The sequence below is a fragment of the Carya illinoinensis genome, chromosome 11 (assembly GCF_018687715.1).
Source record: "Carya illinoinensis cultivar Pawnee chromosome 11, C.illinoinensisPawnee_v1, whole genome shotgun sequence".
Lineage (NCBI taxonomy): Eukaryota > Viridiplantae > Streptophyta > Magnoliopsida > Fagales > Juglandaceae > Carya > Carya illinoinensis.
In genome coordinates, this window is record NC_056762.1 from 23,341,235 (window position 1) to 23,360,541 (window position 19,307).

Below are 19,307 nucleotides of genomic sequence, written 5' to 3' on the forward strand. Positions count from 1 at the left end.
CTCTGAAGTCTCCTGGACCCGATGGGTATGGTGCTTGTTTCTTCCAAGCATATTGGCACATTGTGGGAGATGAAGTTAGTAAGGCTATACTAGTTTTTTTGAATGGTCATGGGGGTTTAAATGGCACCATTAACCATACGTATATAGCTCTTATTCCAAAAGTAAAGGACCCATTGAAAGCTAGTGAGTTTAGACCCATTAGTCTTTGCAATGTGGTCTATAAGCTGGCCTCAAAAGTGATGGCAAACAGGCTGAAGAAGTTGCTTCCATCTCTGATTTCTAGCAACCAGAGTGCCTTCATTCCTGGGAGGCTTATAACAGATAATGTCATGATCGCTTATGAGGCTCTCCATACAATGAAGACAAGACAAAAAGGAAGGGTGGGGAGTATGACTCTCAAATTGGATATGGCTAAAGCATATGATAGGATTGAATGGAAGTTTTTGGAAGAAATGATGAGGAGATTGGGGTTCGGGGAGAGATGGATAGGGCTTATTATGCAGTGTTTGAATTCAGTTTCTCATTCAATCTTGTTGAATGGTCAGCCGGGTGGAGTTTTTAAGCCAACTCGTGGGATTAGACAATGGGATCCTATCTCCCCTTATTTGTTCATTTTGTGTGCTGAAGGACTTAGTTCCTTAATTAATGTGGCTGAAAGGTCAAAGAGAATAAGGGGGGTAGCAGTGGCCAGAGGTGGAACAAGGGTCAGTCACCTGCTTTTTGCAGATGATTGTGTGATTTTTGGGAGAGCTCTTATGGCAGAATGGTAGAGGATTCATAGGCTGTTGGAGATGTATGGGAAGGCCTCAGGACAGTTGCTCAATTTACAGAAATCCACTATCTTTTTCAGCTCAAATACACCTACTGCAGTGAGAAGACAAATTCAAAGGGAAGCAGGGGTCCCTGTGTGTGGGAATTATGAGAAATATCTAGGTCTACCTGCCATGATAGGTAGATCTAGGTATAACACTTTCAGGGAAGTAAAGGAAAGGGTATGGGCAAGGCTGAATAATTGGAAGAACCTGTTTCTATCGCAAGCAGGGAAAGAAATTTTGTTGAAAGCAGTTATCCAGGCTATTCCTACATACTCAATGAGTGTGTTCATGTTGCCTAGAAGAATTTGCAAACAGATCTCTTCACTCATGGCTAGATTTTGGTGGGGGCATAAAGAAAAAGATAACAAGATTCAATGGAGAAGTTGGGACAAGTTGGGGGACTCAAAAAGGGATGGGGGGTTAGGTTTTAGGGATCTTGAATGTTTCAACCAAGCAATGCTGGAGAATGCTCACCTCCCCTTCTTCGATGGTTGCCAAGATTATGAAGGAGAAATATTTTAGAGGGGTTGACTTGAATGATGCCAAGTTAGGAAATAATCCCTCATACATATGGAGGAGCTTGTGGTCTGCCATTGAGCTTGTCAGAGAGGGGACTTTATGGAGGGTTGGAAATGGAAGGAAAATCAGTGTATGGCACCATAAATGGCTTCCATGCCCGAGTTCATACAAGGTATAATCTCCTCAAACTTCTTTACCACATGATGCTAAGGTGAGCTTGCTAATTGATGTTGAGAATGGCTGTTGGAAGAGAGATTTAATTTCTGAATCTTTCAACAAGATGGATGCAGAATAGATTTGTAAGTTACCAATTAGTAGATTAGGTGTGGAAGATAAGATGGTGTGGGGGCCAGCAAAGAATGGCAGATTTTCTGTCAAATCTGCATATTTTCTTGGGAAGGAAAGAATTAGGAGGAAAAGGGGGGAAGGTTCAGGGAAAGATAAGGTGGAGGAGATGTGGAAGCAAATATGGAACCTAATTTTGTACAAGGTGTTGTGAAGTTGTTTTTGTGGAGAGTGGGTCAAGAACTATTACCTACTAAGGAAAATCTACATAGAAGGAAAGTATCTGCTTCTAACATGTGTCCTATTTGTGAGAGGAGGGTGGAAACAGCTGTACATATGATCTGGGGATGTTCTGCAGCTTTGGATGTATGGGCGATAGATGAAAGTCCTGTCAGGAAATGGTGCAATGCGGAATGGGGATTTGCATAATTATGGGCCTCTATGTTTTAGAAATTAAGAATAGAGGATGTGGAGCTAATGGCTTATACCATGAGGAGGTTATGGTTGAGAAGGAATTTATTGGTGTTTGAAAACAAGTTTGATGCTCTAGAAAATGTTTTCAAAGCTGCAAAACTGGCTATGTCAGAATTCAAGGAAGCAAACTTGATCAAGCAGAGATGCTTGGGTGCTAGAGCCATGAGAAGAGAGGCTGTTAAATGGGAAAAGCCTAAGGTGGGAATGGTTAAGGTTAACTGGGACGCTGCAGTTGATGCCAATAATGGAAGAGTTGGGTTGGGGGTTGTTGTAAGGGATGATCAAGGGGAAATTCTAGCTTGTATATGCTCGGGTGTTGAGGGTCAAGTGGGGGCCTGTGCTGCTGAAGCCATGGCAGCTAGAAGAGCTGCTCTGTTGAGTATAGAACTGGCGCTGAGCAGAGTAATTCTGGAGGGGGATTCATAGGTTGTCGTGAAGGACCTGAGCAGTGATGAGGAGGTTCTAACAAACTATGGTGTGTTCATAGAAGATGCAAAGAAGATACTTAAAGGAAGGCCGGATTGGTCAGCAAGATTTGTGTACAGAGATGCTAACAAAGTAGCACATATACTTGCAAAACTAGCTTTGTCTAGTATAGAAGAAAGAGTGTGGATAGAGGAGGGTCCTAGGCAAATTACAAATACTGTGCTTAGTGAGAAATATTGTATTGATTGAACTTTGTTTCCAGTTAATTCAATAAAGATTCATTGTTATACTAAAAAAAAAAAAAAAATCAATTATGACTAATCAAGCTAGTTATTAAAAATACCATTTTCAAATATAGGAAAAATAAATAGCAAATTCCCTAAATAAATTTCAATTTGGGCCAAAAACAAAGCATACATGTTTATTTGCAACATAAGAATTTAAATACATCACAATATAAGCTAAAAAATTTAGTTGGCTTCTAAAATACATCAAAATCAAAGGGGTTAAGTTAGGATATTTACCTTAAGCTCCTAGCTTCTTTCAAGAGGTAAAGTGGAGGTCCAAAACTTGAAGAAAATGAGAAGAGTTTGATTTCTTGAAGATGAGAAGAAGAGAGGGAGAGTGGTGTTGTTTATGGCTTGGGGAAGGGAGAAAAAAATTTCTTTCTTTCTTTGTGAGTCACACGGCTTGAAAGGGTGGAGAGGAAGCTATGGTTTTTCCTTGCTCTTGAAGATGAGAAGGAGAAGAACAAAAATAGAGAAATGAACAATGGGGAGTCGGCTTTGGAAGGGAGGAGAAGAAGACTTGCGTCCTTGGGCTTATGGTGACCAACAGTTCAAAAGGGAAGTAAAAGACTTAGGCAAAAGCTTATCTCATAAGCTTTTAAGAAGGAAAAGTTAGTCTTGGTCAAAACTTGCCTTGGAAGTTTAGGCTTGATTGACCGACGAGTTCAAGATGAAAGGCTAAATTGCCTTTGGTCAAAGGTTACTTTAAAAGTTTAAGAAATTAATGGCTAGGATTAATTATCGGAAGATAATTACTTTACCTACCACATCCAATGGTAGAAATCAAATAGGGGTATTTCTAAATTAGTCAAAGTTAAGGGTTTAAGAGAAAATACTATAAGGCCTTAAAAATCATGTACCTAATTTATTTTAATAACCCACATAAAAATAAAAACACACCCATCTTAAAATAAAATAATAAAATAATAAGATAATAAAAACAATCTTTACCTTACAATAATTAATTTAAAGAATTAATAAAAATAAAATGACATAAGGACCTATGTAGTAAGAGTAAGACTCGGGTATTACAACCATAGGGGCATGAGATGGTTGTGATAGAATTGTGCTCTAATTAGTTTGCTTTTTGTGTTTCATGTATAATTTCCACTAGGCTTTGTCAATGCGAAATGAGGCCAATAGGGAACTCTTGCAAACTAACCATACAGCTGGTAGGAAATCTTTTGCAAGACTATTAGAAGAAAGGTAATAAATGTGATGTTGGTTTTCAAGTTCCGGAAGTTCTTACAACTCCATGTTTAAGCAATTTCTAATCTTTGTGTGCATGCTTTTTAGGTGTGCATGTTGAATGATTTGCTTTGCATGATGCAGCATGAGAGTGTGCACAACTTGGTTTATTTCTTTAAGGAATCAAGTTGGAGTAAAAAGAAGAACAAATTTGCAACGGCCATGACTGAAGATATGTATGTGAGTATAGTAACATTATTCACAGCAGCATTTATTTTGAAAAATTGGGTACCTTATGTAGGACTTGCTTAATTATTATTATATTGCTTAATTTCCTAATTCTTATAAAAATATATTTGTGCATTCTATTGTTGAAGAATCAAATGGTGGAAAGGCTAAATGGAATGGACCCTGTGGATCGAACTCGAAAGGCAACTGTGGTAATTTTTAAGGAGGTTGTTGGGCATAGGCCTGAGTATGCTAGAGGGTTGGGAGAGATGGAGATGGCCGAGTTAAGTAGGAGGTCGCATTGTTGTGCATGTGGTGTTGATGACAGGGGGCCTCACAAGATGGTTGTCATTACAATAAACTGTCATTTGTGGCAATTGTATAAATGCCTCAAGAGGGTCAATTATGTATAACTTTTTTTTTATTTACGATAGTTTTTCATGTGTCAGATAAAACTATTTCCTACTAAAAACCAAGATATTTGCAACAAAAATGAGTTAGTCACAAATATATTTAAACATTTGGTTAGACAACCTAGCAATTGTGAAACACTTAATAACCATTTGTGATGGTGGTAATCAACACAAACTCATAAATTATTACGATATTTTTTTTTTGCAGCCATAAAATAAGCTCGGAAGTATAAAACTTTCCGACAATTATCTAAGTATTTGTGTCATGAATAGAATGCTGTAAATGTATTTTTTTTTACCATCAACCAATGCTTTTAAGTCAATGGAAACCAATAATTGTGTCCTGGATATTTAGACACAAACATTAATTTTTTGCAACATTAACATGTTTAGTCGCTATAATCTTTTGAGAGTCATTAATAGCATCCACGTTGCATCGATAAAATTTGGACGGGAATTGATATACACGACATTTAGTAGATTTTTTTCGTTTATTTTCTTAGTTGCAAAAAGCCATATCTATTGTAGTGTCCTAGCTTGGCTTAGCACATACATTTTACAATGGTTTCGGACCCACAAATCAATCTATGGTTGATGTGGCCATGGGAGGAGCTTTGATGAGTAAGACTCATGAAGCCACATATGAACTTCTGGAAGAGTTAGCGTCTAATAACTATCAGTGGGCCATAGAGAGAACAATGCCAAGGATGGCAGCCAGCATCTTTGAACTTTATTCTATCTCCATGTTGGCGGCACAAATGGCAAATTTATCACCACAACTAGGAAAGATGAATGTCAATGCTATTCAAACTAATGTTTGTGATCATTGCTCAAGAAATCATTCGAGTATTAGCTGCCAAGTGGGAAATCCTTTTGCTCAACCAAGAGCTGAACAAGAAAATTACATGTCAAATTTCCAACGTCAAAGCAATTCATATGCAAACACATATAATCTCAGATGGAGAAATCACCCAAACTTTTCATGGAGCAACAATCAAGGGCTGGTGAGACCACCTCTTGATTACGCTATCCTTTACCAAATCAATCTATGAACAAAAGACTATTGGCTTGCCATCTGGCAAGTATATAAAAAGCAGAGAGAGAGAGAGAGAGTGTGTTTGTGTTATTTAATTTGATCCAATAGTTTCTTCTAAGCAATTACATTAAACTATATTAAGTTTACAAAAAAAGGCTCACAAAGGGGTGGAATAGGGGCCTCAACAGAACCTTGAACCAATACAACAAAATAGTTGGGCATATAGCTCAAAATAAAATTTTGAAACATAGGCCAAAGGATCAAATCAATAAAACTTCTCACAAGCTAGAGGAGAGACGCCAGCTAGAGCCTCAGTGGTGCCAATGGCAATAGCCAAAATAGGCAGAAGCAATACTGTTGGAGGAGGCTACAGACAAGGTATACTGGGACATTGTCCACAAAATTCCACATTGTCCATAAGAACAGCACTGCAAACTATAATCATTTCTAATATTAGGTATTGCCACATTGTCCACAAACTTTCACAAGTTCTTGCAGCCAAAAGAATAGAAAACAATAAATGAACACAAAGGAAAAAAGAAAAATGAAATGAAAAATGAGGCCAAGAAATGATTTATAGCTATTATGGCAGCAATAATTCCATAAACTAGCAATGGAAACTAATTGATTTTTTACACTAGAGTCCCACAAAGTCTAGCCCAGAATATATGTAGACTGGCATACGTATCAACTAGTGTGTACTTTTATATATACATATGAGTGCATATATAATGTGTGTATGCATGTGCATCGAAGTGACAGGAGGAGCTAGTTTCTCTATATCATGTGACATACTTCATGGCAAAATTCATAGCCATAATGCTGAACTTTTCTTTTAGCTAGACTTTTCCAAAGCCTAGCACCAACGGCTGCAAGCAATTCCTAAAAAACAAAGAAATGTAACATAAAGAATATAGTGAAAGCCAAAAACTTTCATCCAACATTTACTCATAATGGATACTGTGGCTTGTGTACGATAAAAGATAATGAGTTCCATTGAGCCATTGACGGTCTACTCGTACACGAATGAACTCAATACTAGTATACCTATATATGGCTCCCAATAAATACACAATGTTCTTATAACAAGAATGAAAATCATGAATTTTCATAAGGGTGCATGACTCTAACTACTGGAGGCTCTCGCTAGTGCATTTCATCTATATATATTACTTTTTCTTCACATGCGTTTTTTAAACACTTTTAAATATTTTTAAAAAAATTCACAACTTCATATAAAAAATATTGCTTTAATTATTAAATAAAAAAATTAAAAAAAACAGCTCAGTGGGAAGACTAGCATTTTCCTTTTCAGATTATATGTTAAAGAATTAATCTTGATTATACTTGCACAATATCTATTTTGAAACTATATTGAAATCAGAGATAGGTGATTCTACAATGAGTTTCCAATCAATTATTTCTGGCTTTGATTCCTCTAATATGGAAGTGCGTGCATTCCCATACGAGTTGGTCCAATCTTTTGAGTTATTTTCGTGTAGTTGGATGTGGGCCTCCCGGTAGGCATGAGTGCATACAACCAAACACTACAAGAAATTGTAGTTTTACCGGCGATTTTATAATCGCCGCAATAGAAAACGCTGCTATATATATGTTTGCCTGCGATTAGAAACACGTCGGGGAATTCTACAAATAGCCTGGCGCCACCTAATTAAATCTTTTTAGTGGCGACTAAAAACTATATTACAATGACCTTATACGCCGCAACATCCCATAAATTAATTTAGGGTCGGGATAGGACCCAGGGTGCCTAAACTGTTTCCCCCCAAATTATTTCCCCCGCCCTCACCATCGCACGACCATCTTCGGAAGATCGAAGTGGATGAATCAGTGACCAAAATCTCCCCCAGCAACCTCCCCCGACTGAAACCCCACCTCATTGGTGCCCATTTTCCACTCCTCGTTGACCCACACCGGTGTTCTCCTTCCTGTTCTAAAGCTTCCCCTGTTTGAGCTTCACTCCAAAATTCCACCGGTGTTTCAGTTCGTCGTTTGCACACGCCGGCTGCCGAGGAAGAAGGCCATTCGTTTCTCGTCGCAACAAATGAAAGGTTAGCCATTTTTGAGTTGTGGCTTCTTCTTTGTACTTGTGATCACTGCCACTTCTTTTAGGGTTTGAATATCTGTCTAGAATGACATATGTCAATGCTAGCCATGATTTTAATAGGGAAAATTAACCTGCTGTTCGAAAGAGTCTGTCCTATTTCTTTTCTTAATGAGTCGTATTTTATTTGGTCAATGTTACGTGTTGCCATGATGTTTTGAGTTAGGAAGCTGTAAAAACCAATCTATATATTTATGTACACCTTGTGTCAAAACCAAAATACTGAAATAGCTAGGAAGTATTTTCAAGCTGGAAATTATTAGAAATTAGAAATAAAGAATGAAGGAAAGGGAAAACACGATCAACTCCATTTAATATAAAATGTCCTAAAGTCTTTAAATTTTGTCTTTACCTATCAAAAAAAATATAAAACGTCTAGATAAATTAACTTCAAGCAATTGGACCTCATGACTCAAAATATATATACCTGCATGCAGTTAACTAAATTAAATATCTATCTGTTTTTCTAGAATCATTCATGAAATTCTCTCTGATGTCGATCTCCCTGCAGGCAAAGTCATTGTTTATCACTTGGCCTCTTGGATTCCTTTGTCAATGCCCTCCTTCCTAGAATTCCCTTCAGCCTGCTATAACTAAAACTATCAGCTCTATTTTTTCTACTTATTTTTTTTCTTGTCCCGTCGCTTATTGCCAAATATTCTTTCCTAAATTTTATATTCACTTTACGTGTCAAGTCCTTTCTCCTTTGCTAGCTTACACTCGAATTCAAACTTCATTCATCAACTTTAACTCATAAGCATGCAACATGTTTCAAATTTTAGCCATTTTTTAGTGGTGGCTTCTTCTTTGTACTTGTGATCAATGCCACAAGTTGTGGGTTTGAATATCTGTCTACAATGACAAAAAATCATGCTAGCCATGATTTTAATAGGAAAATCTAAAGTGGCAATTGACCGAGTCTGTCCTTATTACTTTTCGTAATGAGTCGTGTTTTACTTGGAGTGTTACGTGTTGCCATTACGTTACAAAATGTAAATGTTGCGTGTCAAAATTTGTTGAAGCATTTGTAACCTATGCTGTAAAGGCATAGGATAAGCTTGCATTATAGAGGGTTGCTCATGAAAATCAAGTGCAGTTCTACTACTGTCAATTTGGTTTTATTTATTCATTCAATCAGCTAATTACTGATAAGTTTTCAAGCATATATATATTTGAAATTTGGTCAAGGCTTGGTAGATTTATTCATAAACATGGAGAGGACTAGCTAGCTATGGTCTTGGATACTCAACTTGTGGTCACCTGAGTACAAAACTCTTGCTAGTTGGTGGGCTGAATCAAAAGAGAGAAAATGGATGTCCTTTGAAATGCAGTCTTCCGCTAAAATGAATCTGTCTTTCTAATGCATACTGAGCCAAAACCCGATTGATGCAAATGCCCTCTCTCTCTCTCTCTCCAACTGGGGTTGGGTCAGGTTTAGTCATAAGTGGAACGAATGGTCAATTGAGTTAGACAAATTTAGATGTAGTCTTTCTTTTCTTGTCATTCTATTGTTCTTTTTCTGTTCCATTTTCCTTTTTCTCCAATCCCCTAAATTTCTTTTTGCTTTTGGTTGGAGGCTTACATCTTAACTTATTCTTGTCGACTTGTACCTATATATTATACCACACAAAAAAATCATAATAATATGTCATTAATGTTGCTCTTAACTGGACTTTCCAACCTGAGATTTTGTTCCCTGCCACTTGATTCAATTGTACCCAAAAGCAAATGAATATCTTCTTTTCATTATCAATAAACTACTTGGCTAATCCAAATCTGTATTCTTATTGGCAAATCTGATTTGATTTGCCATATCAGACTAAGGTAAGATGGATTCCTACCTCAACCTTCCTACCACTATGTATACTTTAGATAGACATTTACCATCACTAACTACATCATTAACTACTGTAACTTTATCCATCTTTTCATATGTTTCACAAACCTATGAACTATGACTTTTGTATAAGCTGCATCATTGCAATCATGTGTTTCTTTCAGTTTGTCAAAGATTGCAAATAAGGCCACTATCGTGCTAGGGAATGTGCAGTTTCAACGATTTCTACTATATTCACTGCTATTTGCTATTAAACAGCTTTGTCTCATTTATATTATTTTGTAAGGCCTGTGATAGGTTTTTTTTTTTTTTTTTTTTTTTTTTTTTTTAATTTCCCCTCATTTTCCTTTCCTCTGCCTTCAGCCTAAACTCGTGCTTAATTACCCCAAATTGTCAAACCCATGAGGATCATGTCAAGATCATATTTTACATTACGAGAAGCTGGAAACATTGTCTTAGAACTATTTTGATCAGATTAAGTAAAGCATTTTTCATATGAGAAATGGATAACATTTAAAATCATATTACATTTCCCACTAAATTCACGAGTCAGAATTCAAGAGATAGGCTCATCTCCATCCCCTCCTTTTCTTCCCACTCTAATCCAAAGAAAGTAAGATTGAAGCACACATGATGTTTAATTCTGTCTGCACTTATGATGAAAGAGGTTGGTGAGTTTCACTATGCATACGCCATGCAAGTTTTGACACTTGTTTTACCAAACAAACTCATGTCTGTTGGAAAACAAAATTCGTATAGGGTCACGGAACTATATTTTGTTTCTACCAAATGTAGAGTGCTGTATATGAGCTTGAAAAATTCTGTGACCTCAAAGTAAGGATAGAACTCAACTTATCGAGCCATAGCCCCTCACCCAACTTACATATCTTATCTACCTCTGAAAATCATAACCCATATCTTTGCATCCTACCCAATTTACCCTTCCAATATGGCTATCATCCAACCCAATGAATTGCCATATTTTGGCAAGATTGATGACCTTGGGTGTATATATAAGATGGTGTTGTATGGGTTGATCGGGTCATACAATCTCTGTAAAAAAATTGCCAATTGGAGCTCACATGAAAAAAAATTATCGATTTATTAATGAACCTCACTATTTTTTAAAACGATGGATATGGCTATTATACATTCCACAATTATATATAGTATGAAAACCAAGGACCACAAAGGTATCAAAAGTTAAGAAGCTAAAGATGAACTGTACTTCCAAGTCCGTAAATTAAACTTGTTAGCTATGCTAAGTGAAATTAATTGCTTTTGAAATTCCATTGTTATACTGAAATTGAAATAATTATATTGTGCATTTATAATATATTTGAGTAAATGTTTTGGAAGAGATCTTTGGTACTTTTGGACCCAATTCTTACTTGACTACTTCGTTTTACAAACTGTATAATCTCTCACTCGAACGCTCATGTGTATTGCTATGTGTGAATATAAAATATGTGAAATAATCTAAGAAATCAATACAATTACGATACAAAATAAATTAGTTTGAATTTGATATAAATAAACTTGAATTTCCATACGTTAACTTGGTAAGACACAATTAATAAAAATGTCATTTGCCCGTCAACTTGTAATCAGATCGAAAAAAATCTGTTTTAATCTTTTTGCATTTTCTTTTCTTGTTTTCTGGTGTTTTTGGGCTTTTAGTTGGCAGACCTTAGGCTCTCTCTAGTTTTTAATTTCACTTCTAGTTTTAGTTTTGGGAAGATGGTTCCAGACCTTAAGGGATCGGTAGCTGATTTTATTTTCATTTACTTTATGTTTGGTAACATGGGAAGATTAACTTTGGTGTCTTAACTATGTGAGTGTGCCATTGCAAACTTTTTACAAGCAAAATATCATGATTTAACAATTGACTCTAGTTTATAATTTACTGCATAATTAAGTGTTAAATTCATTTTTTTGGTTAAATAATTTAGTCACTTTAACAACTTAATTATGCAGTTTTTACACTTTATCATTTCAACCAAAAAAATTCATTTCCTCTACTTTCATCTTCAAATTCTATAAATTTTAGTTTATAACTTCGTTGTAGTTGAGATGTAATTTTGTTAATTGTTTGACTACTTAACATTTTAGGATTCAATAATTTTTTCGGTTAATTAAGTACTCTTATATGAAAATATTAATTTTCTTATAATATTTTCAGTTTGGATGTCAATTCTTTTTATTTTAATTACATTTGAGAGATGGGGTTTTTGAACTCCAAACCCCCATTTTGGAGGCAGGGGTTATTCCAATCAGGCCATAGGCCTTTGACTTGAATGTTAATTATAAAATATGTTGATTCATTAATCTAATGAAAAAACCTGGGGAGCGGTCAGGCTAATAATCATAGAAGAGCAGCCCACCACTAATCAGGTGACACCTACGCTTTTCAGCTAAGCGTGCCTGTGTTGCACTACATCTGATTACTGTATATTAGTAGAAATCCTTCTCACCCCCTCTCTGCCTTAGCATCTCCTCTCTGCCCCATCGCAAGGCTGCTCACGTGGCCACCTCTCTCTCTTGACACCTCTCTCTCTCGCACGACTAGTCTTAGCATGGTTGAAACACATATGCCTTCGTCTCTTCTAGCAACACAGAGGCTAACTGTGTTCTGCTTCTACTTCATTTTCTTCTTTGTGAACTTGCATTTACAAACATCCTTTTCATTGGTACAAACAGCCAACGTTCATACCTCCAACATAAACTCTAATACTTCAATCCATCAAAATAGAAACAGAGAAATTGAGAAATTATTCAGGAGACCACCATCATCTTTTTCTTTTTTTCTTTTGTTAATATAATCCAATTCCATTTCGACCTGTTTACTTTACTCATGTTTTTATTTTTAATTTAATATGAAATTTATTTACTTTCTTTTTCCTGGAGTTTGAACACCATATGATGCTTCTCTCCAACCATTGCCGAAGGCTTATACAAATTAAATTTTGTATACCCGATTGATTTACAGTCAAATTCAAGAAAACATTGATCAAATTTTCTCCAATAGAAAACCAGTGATTTTAACCCCAGAAAATGGAAAAATTTCTCTGACTAGCATCAAAAAGGGGAAGAAATAAAGCTTTATGTATAGATTTACAGAAATCTGTATTTCTTTATCGAAAGCAATATGTTAATGATTTTATTATTTGTTGAATTCCATCACAGTCTGTGCTGGCCGTTCGAGTTGCCATCAGGGATTTTTGATGCTTTTTCAGTTGATCCATCTTCATTTGCGTTCGAATGGAGTAGAAAATAGGGGTAGCAATGTTAACGAACAGAGGAAAACACCAAGTGCAAGAAATCAGTAGGTTTCCTCTGATTAGAAGTGTTTCTGTGTGGTGGAACCTATTTTTCTTATAGTGTATTTTCTTACTCGGCAAGCAATGATTGGAGGGCTGCTCTTCTATGTTTATTAGCCCGATTGTCCTACAGCGGCTTTGTAATCTATTTGTAATTGCAAATGATTTATATAGTTGTAATTGCATTGTATATGAACTTATTATGTTAATCAATTTAAAATAAATATAAAGGCCAGCATAAACCCTGACTTGGGTCATGTTAATTTTTAAACAAGACTTGATTATTTATGGTGGTTCATGCAAGCATTACCATGCAACCCTTTTTCCTTTTCTTCCTTTTTTTAATATATAGAAGTCCATTCTATATATATTCTGAAAAAATGTATTTTTTCAGCTACCCAGATCATCTGCAGCATGTAACTTTTACCAGTAGTATAAAGCAAATGGCTCGTACTTGGTTATAGCAGCTGAGCATTAGAGAAGGCTTGTGCAAATTGACTTGGGTCTGTGCAGGTACTGTATTCTAAACCCAATTAGTACCTGATTAGGGCTATAATTTATCTAAAATGGGGATTGTGATCGAAACTTGATTTATGGATGAGATTAATTTTCCACTTGCTGACATGTTTATTTAATTAGCTGGAAAAAGAACATCATATTTAATGGCTCGTTTTACTTTCGTTCCCACGAACTCTCATAGAGTTATATGGATGTTTTATGGCTTTGTGAAATAAATAGAACCATGCTTCCTTGTTACGTTGTATACTTCTCATATACAACCTATTTGCAATTCTACTCATTACTTATGACTTTTCTATTAAAGTTCCAGGGTATGTATGACTATACCCTGGAAGATATGTATACTTAGTTATACTATGCCTATATCGGTATATTCCTAGTGAGGGTGGTGGACATGTAGTTGTTTCAGATAGTTAATATTATCACATTCCCACATTGAGGTTAAGCAGATGAAGAGGCTCAAACAACTGAAGGCTATGCGGCCATATAATGCAATATCAGAGGATGGAAGTGGTTGGGTTTCTCTCTCTCCCAAAGCTGCTAATTCTAATGATCCAAACCCTGATATGTCACCACCAGGTAAGCCGATAGTCCTGAATGACACACCTTTACCGGAACATGAACTGAAGCCAGCAGATTTTAGCAGAGGTAGCGCTGATTTGTCACCTTCAAGACAACAGCTGAAGCACCAACAGAACGATACAACATCTGACTTTCCTGACATTTCTCCTCCTAGACGGAGGAGTCATGGTTCTTTGTGCTAAGATGACTTCCAGGCTTCTCCAGGGTCAGAAGCCCCAAGGAAAACCAAGGAGGAATTTCAGATTACTAGGTCGTCTGATCTTTCCCCTCCATGTAAATGTTCAACTGACACATGATGCTTTGCATGCATATTTGCTTCAGGATCTTTCTCCCCCGGGAAAAAGCCGAAAGGAAGCTGCTGTGAATGAGCAACATAAAACGGGTCTGCTTACTGGCAAAGAGATCAGTGAAGAGATTGCTAGAACTAAGAAGACTGATTGGTTAAGGTAAAACTGACACTTCCAGATTATATTATTCTGCCTGCTCCTTTTAAGTTTATGTTCAGTGAATATAAGTTGTTTATTGTGTCTCATATTCATTCCTCTCTATAGTTTTAAAGAGATGGATCCATCTATAAGTGGTCAAGGTGCAGTACCTGTATAAGTGGTCAAGGTGCAGGAGAACGTATATCGAAGGAAGACTTTTTGAAGTCAAGGCAGAAAGTAAAAGTACAAGAGAAGCCCAAGGTACTTTGGAATAGAACCTTAAACCTGTCATGTGTGAGGAGTGGTATAGTGAGTTTATAAAATTCTTGTGAGTATTTTATACCTCAAACCTGTCTTGTGTATTTGGCTTCACCTATTTTTAATAAAATTCCTATTTACTGATCAAAAAAGAAAAAAATGTGTGAGGAGTGGTATAGTGAGTATTGTGAGTCATGTTTGACGAGTGAATAATGTCTTGATCCAGATTCTGCTGGAAGTTTTAGTAATTGACCATTAATTTGATAATAATAATTATTATTTATGGCAACCATCATCATCATCGTAATGGTCAACATTCATTAATTTTGCTAGTTTTATAAGGTTCACGAAATTTTTTTCTTTTCTTGGATTATCATGTCCCCCTTCTCTTCTTGCTCTGTTTTCTTCCTGGTGTGGGGGATATGTAGAATATTCATGCAAACTGCTAATTAATAAAGATCTTCTTACTTATAAAAAGAAATGTAGAATATCAGTGCAAGCTGCTGATGGCAAGAGACGTCTGATGATCATGTTGAGAGATTTACAGTTTTAGAGATCATTACCACATTATATCTGTCCCTCCCTTCTTCCTTCTTTCTGTTTTCTTTTGTTCCCAAATGTCAACTTTTACTCTTGAGCCCATGTTACTCAATTATGCTGACAAGTCCCACTGTGGCCCTTCAATATTTTCCACGTTTCAACATAAAAGAAATTTCCATTTTATTACAAGAATTACGATTCTCATGAATGAAGGAAATTGGTGTTTCTAACATATATATTAGGATAAAGAGGGTCTGTGCATATACATGGGCGTTTCTTTTTTCTTTGTTTTTTCCCCTTTTACATTTCCCAAATCTTGCAAGAACTTAATTGTGGAAGGGATAGATTCAGGTTGTACAAATTGCAGTCTGATGATGTTCGTGACTATGAAAAATTATCCTTTTCTTGTTTTTTTAATCTCTTATGAGGCTTTGGTGAAAATGTTACAGTAATTCTGCTAGTTGTCAAAGAGACTCGGTGGTTATCAATACAAATGACTATTATTAAGCTTGGCAGACACAGATCAATTCTATTATGGAAGGCGTTAAACCATGAGCTTGTAAAGGATGTAAAACTTGCACATTTAATATGGTAAGTTCATCATAGTTATGGGCTCGGGCATCTTTTTAGTTTTAATATTGTAGCTTGAGTTTGAAGCTTCTTTCTTTGAAAAGTAAATGCTGTCTCTTTTCTTTAATTTGAAGAGTAATGATATCATTTCCTGTGCATTTTAACCAGGAGAAGAAGTTGGAATGGGGGAAGGGCTTGGCTCAAAAGCGAGAAGCTGAAGCTAAGCTGCAGGAATTGGAACTTGAGAAGGAAAAGCCATTTGCACAAACCAGGTAAATCAAAGATATTAGATTTTTTTTATGGAGAAGAAGACCAGATTTTAAGGATAACATCCTTGTGCTGACATTTTTTATTTGCATATTTAGATGTTCTATTGTGTCACATACATCTGGGCTTCTTGTTTATATGATATTATACTAGGGGAAATATAGTTCCCCACAATAATGGGTGTATTTCTTTACATTTGTAATAATGGGCTTATTGTTGCTGGCCTGGTATAATTCTGTTCCTTTATTGTACTTCAGTAAATTTTTGCTTTATAATGGTATGATCAAATGTTGGGCTATCTTGATGATTTTGTGCTCAATATGATGGTGTAATCATGGGGTATTGTGGAAATACATACGTATGAAATTGGACATAATTAACTTTTGTAAGAAAATAAATGTTCTTAAAAAAAAATCTCTATGAAATTGATAGAGATTGGACATACGTATGCTTGACTGCTTTGCTATCCATCTTCGGTTTAACTAAGGCACTACACAGTACTTTCAACTCTTCTTTTGTGTACACGTAGTGGCGTGTTGGAATTGATAGACTGATTCTCTGATGAAGGGATGATACAGAACTAAACAACATGCTGAAGGAGAGATTATCTAAATTGCATCTCTCTTTGGTGGAGATGGCTGTGTAAATGCCCCCAAGTTATTGTAATCTGCACTTGTCACTTTTTCTCAAAGTGTGAGCTTGTGCCAAGGTGACGATGAACTGTAGGTTCATGCAAACTTTTCTCTTCTGTACAAACTTTGAAGGGTGGGGAGTGGAATTTATTTAGTTATTCATATGAGCTGAGCACTATACCATAAAAAATTCTAATTCAAGAAAACACCATTCTATATATAGGCAACACTAGCACAGTGTAAGTCTCATTTTTCAAATCGACCAAACAATAAATTTTAGGTATCAAGGCCCCTAATGATATTTTGAATGAGGCTTTTGTTGTGGTGTGAACTATTGAAAATAAGAGTTCTAAGGTGCCTGAGGTACTTCCATCCCAATCTGGTTTTATGACGGAGTTTCTAGTTTATTTCTCGATATATGGATATATTGTACAGTCACATTCCAACTTATCGATATTTAAATAATTCGTACATGTTACATTTATGATTAAGAAAGAACTATTTATCTCATATAGGGTGCTCATGAGTTTGTTTCTGTTTTGGTAATTTTAAATAGATGGGAACATTCTTCAAAGCTTCAGTACTAGTGTTGTTCATTGGCGTGCATTGAAGGCACCAACAAGCACAACTTGGTAGCTCTTTGATTTTGGATGTAGTAGAGGCTTGAACATGTTTCAAATATTAGTGATGATTCTCTCTTCACATAATTAGTAGCTCAGCTTGTACTTGATATGACAGTATAATGCACCACCCAGTGTACAAAATATATTTGACCTTGGTCTCATTGGCGACTTTACTTAAATATTGATATATTATGTGATTTGTTGATGTATGGATAATTAATTAGCTACTCATGTCAATCAGGTACATTTGGATGAATGACAGGCAAATATTTGGTTTTCATGATTAATGCATGGGTGAAAGATGAGACCCAGTATTCTTACTGGGTTTCATTTAAATGAGAACTCATTGGTCTCATTTAAATGAGACCCATGTAGGAATACTGGGTTATTAAAAATTGGAATTCTTAGGACTTTCCAGCGATTTTTCAATCACCGCTAAAAACTTACAAAACAAAAAAAAAAAAATTATAATGCACAAAAAATATTGGTAATTCCACTTCCAGCGATTTTCAAATCGCTGGAATATAATGAAATGCTGGTTATAGTCTTTACCAGCGCTTTATTAATCGCTGCTATCTTAAATGACGGCGATGGAAAAAATGCTGGAAAGTAATTTACTGGTAGTGTTGGTTAATACCGGCATTTAGAAAATCGCCAGGTAATTAATTTCCAGTGATCTATTAAACGCCGGAATACAAATTTTAAACTGTAACATGTATACCGGCGTTTATTTAATCGCTGGTAATTAATTACCCAGCGATTTTCTAAATGCCGGTAAATATTTATCCATCTTTAAATTGATTGTCCGGAGTTTCATAAATCGCCGGCTAATAAATTTTCGGCGATTCTTAAAACGCCGGGTAAAAATATACCGGCGATTTATGAAACGCCGGCTAATAAAATCCCAGCGATTTTTGAAATGCCGGATAATAAATTAGCAGCGATTTCACAAACGCCGGTTAATAATTTCCCAGCGATTTCCTAAATGCCGGGTACTAAATTTCTAGCGATTTCTGAAACGCCGGTTAATAATTAAACCAGCGATTTCACAAACACCGGAATATGATTTGCCAGCTATTTCCTAAACGCCGGTTAATAAATTCCTGTTTTATTATTTATTTACTAGCGATATATAAATTGCCGCTTTATTATTTTACAGCGATTTTGTAATCGCCGGGATCTACTTTTATATTTTGAAATTATATTCCGGCGATTACAAAATTGTCGGTAAAGAGCTTGTATTAGACGGCGATTTTTGAGCTTCGCTGCCGTATAGAAGAAATGGCTGAATAGTACCGGCGATTAAGTGGCAATTATGTAATCGCTAGTATATATATAGCGGCGATTTTTTGTGATTTCCCGGCGATTTAAAAGCACCGGCAAAAGTGCTTCCTCTTGTAGTGAAAATAGGGAAAAGTGACGTCTCAAAGAAAGATTTTTGTTTGTTATGCTTAATTTTTTTTTTTGATTAAAAAAGTTTTATCTATAAGTCGGTGAAAATTAGGACACACACTTCACAATATTACTGATGAGATAAGATTTAATTTATAAAAAAAAAATTATAAGTTTATATATTGCAACTCAAATCATATTATATCAATAATTCGAATGATGATTATATACTCTTTCGAAAAATTAAATATACATACAATATCTATATGAAGGGCAAAACCTAGAATCCAAATGAAAGAGTTATAAGGACAATTATTTGTAACTTTACTCCTTATATTATTCATATTCGTGATATCTGATCACTAATCCCAAAGTACAACATTAACTTGGCCTATTATTTATATTGCGACATGACCAAGAACACTCTGTTGACAAAGCATACAATACAATACAATATAATACCCTAGTAACTAGAGAGAAACTAATAATCAGTTACATAGCAACCCATGCAATGATCATACTTCTTTATAATAACACAGCAAAATA

At 35.7% G+C, this 19,307-nt stretch overlaps 1 protein-coding gene across 1 annotated transcript; it reads left to right on the plus strand.

Moving 5' to 3' along the window:
* The first annotated feature begins 791 nt into the window (after positions 1–791).
* Positions 792–1,337, plus strand: LOC122282305. The gene has a single exon (XM_043094263.1). The coding sequence runs from the start codon at positions 792–794 to the stop codon at positions 1,335–1,337; it is 546 nt and encodes a 181-aa protein (XP_042950197.1).
* The last annotated feature ends 17,970 nt before the right edge of the window (positions 1,338–19,307 follow it).

What these genes read in the sequence shown, in the direction of transcription:
- LOC122282305 (XM_043094263.1), top strand. Translation starts at nt 792, where the DNA reads ATGTATGGGAAGGCCTCAGGACAGTTGCTCAATTTACAGAAATCCACT.